Here is an 11,432-nt window from a genome sequence, read left to right as displayed (position 1 = left end):
TCCCCCGAGGTCCCGCCCTCCAGGTGGATTTTGATTGGATGGGGGGAAATTCCGTGAATTTGATTGGTTTGTTTTTTAAAGGGGGCGGGCAAAGGCGCCATTTTGGCTCGGACCAGGATCGCCCTTTCACTGTACTCGTGTACAACTCGGAGCCATAATGGCGGCCGGTGCGCTTAGTTTGCAGGTGAGAATTTTTTTTTTTTTTTATTTCTAGTTATTTCTAGTTTGTATTTATTGAAAATAACATACCAAATGTTTTTAAGGTTTCTACAGTTATAAAAACAAAAGCGGAGTTAATTTCCAGGTGAGATGAAAAATAACTTTTTTAACTGTTCTTCGGTCATATTGTACCTCTGTTTAACAATGTAGACTAAAACATTTACAAAAAGTCATTGTTTTTGTATTTTTATATCGAAATCCGATCATATTCTTATCTAAGCATGAACTAACCAGTTTTAGTAATATTAATGCATTTCACCTGTCAATCAATCTATAACTTAGGTATCAATTTGGGTGTTTTTGTGCAGTATTATATATATATATATATATATATATATATATATATATATATATAGTTGTACAGATTGTAAAGACTATTTTTTTATATTCATCAAACATCATCAGAAATACAAACTTTTAAAAACATTTTAAAGGCAACACAACCATTGTAGCACTACAGAGGTCTGAAACTAACAAAAATGTTCATATAGCTTAATCTTTTTTTTAATTCTTTTATTAAATGCTTAGTCTATAAAATATAAAATCTTATTCAAATCCTATTGTTTTTGCTGTGTTTCTTATTATTTTTCAGCACTTCGACTGCATATTTGCCCCCTTGAACATACACGAAAAGTAAATTTATTTTAGGTGTAGACCTGCTCTATTTGAAAAGTGTCCTGAGACAACTTCTGTTATGAATTGGCGTATGGAGCCAGAACAGTCTCATAATGGATAAATGCACACAGAAATGAACAAATGCAGGAAAAAGGACTCCCAAATGTATTTGAGGAGTTGTATTCATATATGACTCGATACACAAATGCATTTTCAATGCACACATAAAAATGTAAGTAAAAAAAAAATTCACATATGAAAATAAGATTTGTAAACATATTTGTGATGCACACACAAATATTTCTTGTTTTAAATATGTGCAATAAAAATTCACAAATGTACAAATCGTCAGGTATTTGCAATTTTCATCAAATACATATTTGGAAGTTGTTACATTGATATATGAATTGTCAAACACACATTTGTCTCTGTGCTTTTAATTTGTAAACCTCCCTGTATTTGTGTGTGGATTTTTGAGACTCATCTGACTCCGATCCACAAATGCATTTTTTCTACAAGGGGGTTCGTCTGCAGCCAATCAGATGTCTCACTCCTTTACAGCCAATCACATGAGTGCCTCCCCATGAGGGGTTTTTAACAAAAAAAAAGAAGTAATTTTGACTTTTTTTATTTTGGAAATTAAGAAGAGTGATTTATTGTTAACTTTGCTTTATTTCTTTATACCAGCTGTACATATACAATCAACCATGTTATCATCAAACCCATCAAACATATGGAGAGAGAGCCACTAGATTTGATCAGCCACTATAAGCAGAATATATTAAACACATATGGAATAAAGCAACAGTTTTCAACATTTAATGAGGTCTAAAAAGGTCTTCTACACCAGTGGTTGCCAACCCAGTCCTCAAGTTCCTCTATCTTGCATGTTTTTGATCAATTTCTCCTCTCTTTCCGCCACTCACTTTGATGTGCACTGTTCAGGTCGACCTGTTTCTGCTGCTCAACCCGTCAGCATTAAAACCGTCATTAGAGAAGGCGTCATAAAGTAGAGCTGCAAGTTCTGCTGTCCTGCATGTTAGGGACTGGGTTGTGAACTGCTGTTCTACACTGTAGGAAGGTTGTAATAAAAGAAAACTTAATTAAATGTCCAGTTTTAATAAGCTTTCTATCTATTTTTTCAACATTTGATTAAATATGTTATAAATTAACATAAAGTTAACTTAAAGCTAAAATCAAAACACTCTACTTTGCCATGATAGTACAAATGGCACTAATAATTAGAAATATTTGAACTGATATTTTAAAGCATCCTGTCAAACAAAGTGAATAACGTAACATTATACCTTTCCAGCAAGAATAGATGTTGATTAAAATAACAATGAGATTTAATAGCAGATGAAGTGGAGGCTGTCCTCACAGTCCCAGTTCTCCCACTGTCCCCCTTTGGTTAAAGCTCCACAGCGTTTCATTATTGGACATTGGTGGTCCTCTTCTCCTCCTTCTGCCCAGTCCTCATACACCAGAGGTTCTCCGTCCACCCACAGCCAGCGGTGCCCCAGGAAACGCAGCCCGATCCACACCCGCTCAGTGATGTTGTTGTGCTGGATCTTTCTCAGCGCCTGAAGGTTCTCGGTCTCAGAGATCAGGCTTGTGAGTGTAGTGTCTGTCTGACTGCAGTGTAACAGTGCATCCTCCCAGGTCTTCTTTTCTTCCACCAGGATCAGGTTGAAGCATAAAAAAGGCAGAATGTGAGATGACCCTATGTTATGCCACCCATCCCAATTGCAGCCTTGCCAACAAACGGCACCAACATATTGGTGCAATACCCCATCTGGTTCATCCGTATCCCACGGTACATATGTTGCATTTCCTCCTCCTGACCACTTCCACTGGGTTTCGTTTCGATAGAGACCAATCCAGACCCTTCCACCGATGCCTCCTCTTGTGTTTTTCAGCCTCTCTTCATCCCACGGTGAAGAAATGGAGGAAAGATCAGTGTGTTTGTCTCTGCAGTACTGCTGAGCCAAAGGCCATGTTGACATGTTTTGCACTAAAACATGCTTTCCAATCTGCGCCGACACACTCACAAGTATTACGAGTAATTTCAAAACCACAGACTTCATGGTTGGTGAAGTTTACAGATGATTGTTGAATACAAAACAAATGGTCTGTTCAAGGTGAAGCCTGTGTCTCAGTGTGGTCCCTCTTCTATTGTCTCTTCACAGTGAACAAAACACTGAAGAGACACGTCCACAGTTTTGCCTTGGAAATTAGGTTTGGTGTGAAGCTCTTTGGTTATGGCTACGTCACTTAAACATGAACTGATATAAGTGTGTGTGTGTGTGTGTGTGTGTGTGTGTGTGTGTGTGTGTGTGTGAATGTAATGCATTAGTGCAGTATTACTCTTTTACATTGCCTTGTGCCAAAAGTAAACAAATGTCAAGAGAAACAAGATATGTGATGTTTGTTACACTTAATATCTTAATTCTCCTTCATTTCATCAGTACAACAGTTTTGAGGCAAGCGTTTCAGTGTGTATGGCGCTGCTGTAGTTGATTACAAAATCCATTGATTGCCTCTTATTGAATAAGATCATCAGACTTCAAAGCACCTGGCATTAAAGCAGTTCCAGTTACACCTCACAGTTTCCACACAAATCCTCAAAAGTGAGAGGATCACCAACATCTGTAAAGCAGAATGAAGTTGGGACAGAATACAATCATTAAAATGGATTATTGACCATAAAAAGCTGGAATCTTCCCCCGGGGATCACAAGTCACTATGGTGCTAAAGGCTCCAGATGCATTGTAGTAACACAGTGGCCCAGATTGATATGAAAATGTAGTTTTCCCAAAAGAGGCCAGTGGTTCATTCTAGCTTCATTTCAGAAGTATAATAAACCATTACATTATTTTTACTACATTTGCAAGGGATTTAGCTGAAGTCAGTGAAGCCTCCACAGATTTTCCTAAACACAATTTGCCTGTAGGAAGTTTATTTCCATTTGACCTTAAGCAACAATGTTGTTCCTGTCTGAATCATATCCTGACTGCCTTTTCACTTTGAACCACTTCCAGAACTTCAGTGAATTGCATTGTGTAGTCTTTTGGGAATATAGATAAGTATTGTGTCCAAATCTGTTACCTGATACCTACCAGAGCATGTGATGCAAGAGGACCAACAGAGGATAAAAAGCCTGAGGGATTGATCGGTCAGGTGTAAGGCCCCTACAGACAGACCTATAGGCCTATTGTCCACCAGTTTCTCCATAGCTCAATTTGTGGTAACAGCAGTTAAAATATGGTTGAGTGACAATTAAATCTTCTCACAGAATCTGATGGGTCTCCAGAAACCAGGGATTCAACATGACTGAGAGTCTATAGCCATACTAGCAGCTGTACTGAGGCACAGCAGTGCTTTCAGCTAAAGGCTAACGTCAGCAAGCTCGAAATGACAATGCTTAACATGCTGATTGTTAGCAGGTAAATGGTTAATGTGTTAGCATGCTAACATTTTCTTATTAGCACTAAACACAAACAGCTGAGGTTGATGGGAACATATTGCAAAAATTTGGTAGAGGACAAAGTCAAGTTTTGACCTAATGGTGGCACAACAAGAAAAAACCTAAAAACAACACTGTAAACATAACACGATTAAAAAAGGATCAAGATATTATTGTGAACTAAAATAAAAAATAAAACTAGACCATGGGAAAGTAAAACTGAACAACCTTTAAATACATGAAAGGTAATTTAAATGCAGTGTAGAAAAGGCCCAGAAGGTGTATAATGGGGTGGGCACAGATTGAAAAGTAAATAAATATTAGGAAAATAAAATTGTGAAAGGATAACTTAGATATTGCTGGAACAATATTGTGATCTTGTGTTAGATGAGATTTTCCATGGTCTTTCCATGAAGTGTACATATATTTTTAATCCAGCGTAAATGAAGTGAAAAAACTGGACACAACAATATTATTTACTGACATGAAACCCACACTGTAGCTCTGCTTTCCATACATTCATTATTACTGTACAACTTATCACTACTTCCACTCTCACACTCTGATACAGATGAAGTCGAGTTGTTCCTCACAGTCCCAGTTCTCCCACCGTCCCTCTGTGGTTAAAGCTCCACAGCGTTTCGATACGGTTGGTCCTGTTCTCCTCCTTCTGGCCAGGCCTGGTACACCAGAGGGTCACCATAGCCAGCGGTGCTCCAAATAACGCAGGCCGATCCACAATGATGTCGACTTTCTGAATCATCTTCTAGGCCAGAAGGTTCTCGGTCTCAGAGAGCAGGCTGATGAGTTTCATGTGGTTCTCTCTGCAGTGCTCCAGAGCCTCCTTCCAAGCAGAAGAAGTGCCTCTCACTGCAGCTACTACACTACTTATCACTGGACCAGAAGACATAATAAAGTTTTTAGGTTGGTGTATTCTCCTCCTGACCACCTCCAGAGCGGTCGTTGGCATCCCTGTAGAGACCGATCCGTCCTGAGTTGTCGTCACTCACAGACCTTCTGAACACACATTCACAGTATTGAAAGAAAGACCATATTCATATAGTCTCTGACTATGTACGGAGGGATGTAAACAAGCACTAGGGCAAGCTGACCGAACTCTCGGGGGAGATACTTGGGTCTAAAAGTCACAGCTAACAGCTCTCTATCAGGTGTACAGCAGGACTCCTTCACATTAGTGGTCCTACTCCCTGTGTCTCTTCTGGTTGCTCACAGTGTCCTGGTCCAATCTGAGTGAAGCCCCGATAAAGTTCTGAGTCAGCTATCGTATTAAACCAAGTTTCTGTGGCATGTTAGGGTAGCAGTAGATTCTCCCGAGTGTACTACAGTATTCGACCCTTGTTCCCACGTGTGCTGCCAGTAGCATCTCGGTTGTCCAAAAACAGGAACAACAGCAGTAGAGAAATCCATGTCCTCATGATCGACACTTTGATACAAATGCAATGGTGTAGTCCAGTTCAAAAGGATGTCGTCAGGATGAATACAAAACAAATGGTCTGTTCAAGGTGAAGCCTGTGTCTCAGTGTGGTCCCTCCTCTATTATCTCTTCACAGTGAACAAAACACATACACAGGTCCTCGGTTTTGCCTTGGAAATGAACTCTAATCTGACCATGTGAAAGGTTTTGTGAAGCTCTTTGGTTAAACAACCTTCATCACTTAAACATGAACTCAGACTGATATAAATATGTGTGTGTGTGTGTGTGTGTGTGTGTGTGTGTGTGTGTGGGTGTAAATGTAATGCATTAGTGCGGTATTGCCCTTTTATATTGCCTTGTGCCAAAAGTAAACAAATGTCAAGATAAACAAGATAGGTGATGTTTGTTACACTTAATATCTTAATTAAGGCCCAAGCACTGACCGTATAAATGAATCGCATTTTTGGAGGCTTTCCCGTGCTCGAAAACTCATGAAACGCAGCACACATGTCAGTCCAGCACATAAACACATCTGCACACGTTACACTTGCACGTGACGCGACCGCAGCACACCCCGAGTTGCGTGGAGTGCGAGGGCCCGATCATCGCGGTTTTAATTGAAAAATCCAACCTCAGGAGTTGAGGAGCGTTCCAGCTTAAATTTTTGACTGGGAAGTTGGAATTTTGGAGTTGAAAAGTGGTACCAGACGTCTTTAAATGTCTTGTTCTGTCCAACAAACTGTGGAAAACAGCAGCTTCTCACTCTTTTGTTTGATAAATGACTTAAATGATTATTTGATTCTTAAAGTTGTTATATGATGTTGTTGTTGACTAGTCAATCAATCATAGATATATTAATCATAATGGCCTCAGCACAAGTTTTATGAGACAGACAACAAGATAACAGTCACTGTCTGTCTTAAACCCACCCTCACTATTCAGTTACATTAAAGCTCAGATTTGATCTTCTTTCTGATCTTCTTTATTTTATCTCATTATCTATCTCACTTGTTTATTTAAGTATCCGGCCATATTGTACATATCGTGTCTCTTTTTGTTATATTTGTATGTATCAGACAGACTACATGGAGACAAACCTCGGACATTTCCAAAAAACACAAATAATGTAAAATGTAAAAATAGTGAATAATCCAACAAAAAAGGTTTTTTCACGACAACCACAAGACGTTCTCAAGCAAACACTTAAAGGGGACACATACATGACCAAACACATGATCCCCAGAGATAAAAATAGGTTATAGGTTATAGGTTATAGGTTAAGTATAAATAATAAACGTTAGTAAAAAACATATGAGAGAATAATAACAGCACCTCTTCTTTTAAAAGGCAGTATTTTTTTTTTTATGTAAGAAGATGTCACATATGTTAACAAAGTTGAGGTTCCTCCTCTGTCAGGGGACCACGAGGGAACAAGTCCTCCGCTACGTCGTAGAGTCCGTGCAGCACACAGCAGCTCAGTCCACTGCGGGGCATCTCGGTATCAGAGGCGCTGTACCACATACCGGCCTCCTCGTCGTAGCGCTCCACAGCTAACAGAGTGGTGGAGCCGTTGTGTCCTCCGACCACAAAGAGCTGGTCGTCCACCACCTCAATGCCGAAGTAGCTGCGGGGGCTGTACATGGAGGGCACGGTGCTCCACCTGTCGGTCCCGAGGTTGTAGGCCTCAGCACTGCGCAGGTGGGAGTTGTTGCCAATGGTGCCACCAACCTAGGAGAAAGACGAAGAGTAAGGAACCACATACTGAGTCTGGACCATCGACAGTATTTAAAACAGACAGCAGCTCCATTGGCTGCAATAACAAACTGATACCATTCAGTCTTATGGAGAGGTTGCCACGAGTTAGCAAATTAGCATGCTCCTGTATCTTATTACAGGAAGACACATATATTGATCTCACAGTTCTAATCATCTAACAATTAATTTGTCTCCTGTTTATAACATTTATAACAAGATATAATATTTACCTTACATATTATGGATTATAATTAAATAGAGACTAGAGAGTTGTAGAATGAGAAATATTATAAAGTTATAAGATATCTGGTAGGAAATATCTGGGCAGCTACTGGAGAGTTTGTGATAGTCAAATTAAAGTTAAAAACCGTGACAATTTCAACCGCCGGCCGACAGACTTCCCAAAAGTGACCGACTACCCTCCAGTCACCATTAACATGGTAACCAGACCTCTGAGCTACATATTAAAGCCTCACACACTTACTGCATAGATGCGGCCTCTGTAGGCAGCGACGCCCAGGCCACTGCGGCAGCTCCTCATTGGGGCAATCACGGTCCACTGGTTGGTGTTCGGGTCGTAGCATTCAGCCGTGGAGAGGCTGTGACGCCCATTGAAACCCCCACAAACGTACACCTACAGAAATATTAGAGACCGTTAAATTTATGGATTCCACGACAGATACAGGTGAAATAAATGCTCAAAAATATGTACTTTTTAGCTTGCTTAAGGTCTGTAATGTGATAAAATACAATTAAAATGTGCCCTTTGGCTTTTAATCATAACAATAAGTCTCTTTATTGTTATAGTATACCTTTATAGAAACATGCTTCATTCACAGATTAAATTAAAAACCAAACATAGTAATTGTTCAGATATTTACATGTGAATTAAAACAAGTGTGGACAAACACATTGTATACACATAGTGGGGTGTTAATTACAAAATAATTTTAAGTGCTGAAACATAGTGTTCTTCTTTACTTATTAAACTTAAATTTGAACCAAACTTTGTTTCCTCCTGGTTGTTGCTTCACCTTTAAGTTGGCGTTGTAACATAATAGAAGCACAATAAAGTCAACAAACTGAGCCAGTAACGTATTTTATAAAGGATTAAGTACCTTAATTTTGCTTTCTCTACTGAGGCCTTAAGATAATTTATGATGGTGACAGGTCCTAAGAACCCCATTTGTAATTTACACGCATGTGACCTGCACCTGCATTATCTCCCCTTATATATAATGCATGTAAACTGTTGGTAATTCAGTCTGATTATTAGTTTGGTGGTTAAATTGCTTCCCCTACCTTTCCATTCAGAGTTGTGGCACTGGCTCCACACCTCTTTGTAGTCATGGGTGCGATCATGTTCCACTGGTCAGTCTCGGGCTTGTAGCACTCGACAGTATTAAAGTAGGTGTGTCCATTGAACCCTCCAATGGCATAAATGCACCCGTTCTGCACAGCAACGCTGACATAGCAGCGGTGGGAGTACATGGGCGCCACCTGGTGCCACGTGCGGGTGACAAGGTCAAACTTTTGCACCGTCTTCAAGTAAACTTCGTGGCTGCAGCCACCGATTAAGTACACAAAATTGTTGAGGACGGCGGCGCCGTGGTGAGTGCGCCAAATCCGCTCGGTGCTCACGGTGACCCAGGAGTCAGCTCGGGCATCATACGCCTCCATGAAGTTCGGAGCACATCTGGCATCAACACTTCCGGTGACCAGTAAAATGGTAGACGGCAAGCGTGGGCGGGTCAGCAGGTTAGTGTAGACAGATTTTGAGCATCCATTGGCCCTAAAATCCATAAATGCTGTCACTGCATCATTGATGATGGACGTGCACTCGACGCAGTCCTTTATCGCAGCGTTGTCTATCACGTTGTTTTGGAGGTAACTAGGGGTCATCAAGCCTAGCCGCACCTGGACAAATATAAGAGGAATTAGATATCAATCTTCCATCGATATTATGTGATAAGTAAGGAGGTGGAGTCAGGATGTGGTTAGCCTCGCTCAATACATCCAACTATCCACCCTGAACTACTCCCTAGGGCATTTTGTGGTTGTTTTAGCTCATATAAAAAGGTATTAACCAGTTAAAAACCCCTTGTACGTTTAAGCTGACTAGTTGACTAGTTACCTTGCGCAACAGCACAGAGATGTACAGTTGTCTTTGTTCAGGCAGGTGGTTAATCCAGCCCAGAACGGCCTCAAACACTGTGTTTTCTCGTTTCACGTTGAGGTGATCGTTCTCAACGATAGCACCCAGCTGCCGCACAGAGAGCTCCAGGAGCTCCTGTGAGGCACAAACTATCTCCTCGAAGCGGTGCAGGATGTAATAGAAGACTTTGTCCTTCAGCTCAGGGCAGTGGTAGAAGTCCACCAGCCTCCAGATGCTGATGCAGTTCTTGGGGCACAGCTGCTCCTCCAGGAACAGGCAGCAGGCGTGTATGATCCCCGGGACCAAGAACTGATCTGCAGTCGCTAAAACCTCCAACACGTTATCCTCTGTCACAGTAATGGAGCGGGTGTAGGCGTAGTTGATGATGAGCAGCATCATTTCGGGCGTCACCCCAGGGATGGTATACATCTGCTTGTTTGAGGTCGCCCAGGCACCGGTGAAGAGAGCTCTGTGGGATCAGGATGTAGAGAACATCAGGGTTTTAGAAAGTCAACTGTACGTAACAGTGTCACAACATCTTACCTACCTATTTATCTTTTTTATCTTTTCTATCTAAGTATTTTATTCTATTGTTGTATTTTATTGTATTTAAATGTACCTGGCTGCTATGACGACCCAATTTCCCTTCAGGGATTAATAAAGTATATCTATCTATCCATCTATCCATCTATCTATCTATCTATCTATCTATGTGTACTGATGCAGGGAAATATGACAGTGACATATCCGAACACATCAACAAGACATGTCAATGTACAATGACGTTGGTGTGTGTTTCCAGTGAGATACTGGTTCCCTTTGCTGGTCAGAATCACACAATCTTTTCTTTTCTTTTTTTTTTATCTCCACAGGTCTTTTGGCCTTTTGGGGAAAGACAACCAGTTTGTTTGACCGCTCAGTAACAATTGGTCATTATTAGACACTGCTTTGTTTTAACGGGTGAAAAGCCTAAAACGACCCTTTACTAAGTATCACATATTTTATAGATATTTCATATTATATTCAATGTATAACAGTAACACTTGAGAACAACTTATAAACTGTACAATGAACCCAAATAATGAACTCAATAACTGAGGGGAGTTTGTGTAACAATTAATTGTAACAATTGATTTTGAACTTTTTATACAATTCTCAGTCTGTATTATGTATTTATTTTATTTTTAACAAGCAAACATACTTAATAGGCTTCGGGTTTTTTTTACAAATTCAGTGTTTTCTGCTCTATTAGCTCTTTGGTTTTTTTAACTGTATGCCTTTGTCTCAGTACAAATAAGGCTGTTCAGCAGAGACTGAAGGCTCTCTGAAATACAGCTTATGTTCAAGTTTATATTAAATAATCTAAACTTTAAGTATAACAATTTAAAGCTTTGGCGTCCCCTAGTGGGGGTCTTAACCACTGCGCCTACAAACACATCTGCTCTGTCAGAAACAGTGTGTTGACATGAATGATAGTTGGTTTTCAGTATCAGTTCATTCACTGTGATCATGTTGAGAGTTTTTGCATCTGTTTGCTTCGAGGAGTTTTCATATATTATATTATTATATCCGCTGAGATAGACTACTCACCGAAAGTACGAGCTGCAGCTACAGAGGATGACCTTGTGGGCATTGAACTCAGCGTCGCCCACCTTCATCACCACGTCACACAGTTTTCCTCCCAAGCGGAACTCAGTTAAGACCGCAGAGGCCATGTCACTCATCTTTTTCTCCATCTCACGTCTGCGAGAGTTTAATGAAGTGGAAGATTCTCCTGGTTCACTCAT

At 40.3% G+C, this 11,432-nt stretch overlaps 1 protein-coding gene across 1 annotated transcript; it reads right to left on the bottom strand.

The window, feature by feature from the left end:
* Positions 1-7,067: 7,067 nt before the first annotated feature.
* LOC127371940 (kelch-like protein 10) lies at positions 7,068-11,432 on the bottom strand. The gene is made up of 5 exons (XM_051415176.1): positions 11,236-11,432; positions 9,625-10,114; positions 8,793-9,407; positions 7,975-8,124; positions 7,068-7,463 (listed from the first exon to the last, which is right to left on the bottom strand). Exons 1-5 carry the CDS (start codon positions 11,430-11,432, stop codon positions 7,122-7,124), a joined length of 1,794 nt encoding a protein of 597 aa, XP_051271136.1. The 3' UTR covers positions 7,068-7,121.

The sequence above is a fragment of the Dicentrarchus labrax genome, unplaced genomic scaffold (assembly GCF_905237075.1).
Source record: "Dicentrarchus labrax unplaced genomic scaffold, dlabrax2021, whole genome shotgun sequence".
Lineage (NCBI taxonomy): Eukaryota > Metazoa > Chordata > Actinopteri > Moronidae > Dicentrarchus > Dicentrarchus labrax.
Note: the sequence above shows the minus strand (reverse complement) of the source record. Positions and strands in the feature narration are given on the sequence as shown.

What these genes read in the sequence shown, in the direction of transcription:
- LOC127371940 (XM_051415176.1), bottom strand. Translation starts at nt 11,432, where the DNA reads ATGAGTGAACCAGGAGAATCTTCCACTTCATTAAACTCTCGCAGACGT. An exon ending in CCACAACTCTGAATGGAAAG is followed by an intron (nt 8,125 to 8,792) that starts GTAGGGGAAGCA and finishes ATATTTCTGTAG; the next exon opens with GTGTACGTTTGTGGGGGTTT. An exon ending in ACAGAGGCCGCATCTATGCA is followed by an intron (nt 7,464 to 7,974) that starts GTAAGTGTGTGA and finishes TCTTTCTCCTAG; the next exon opens with GTTGGTGGCACCATTGGCAA.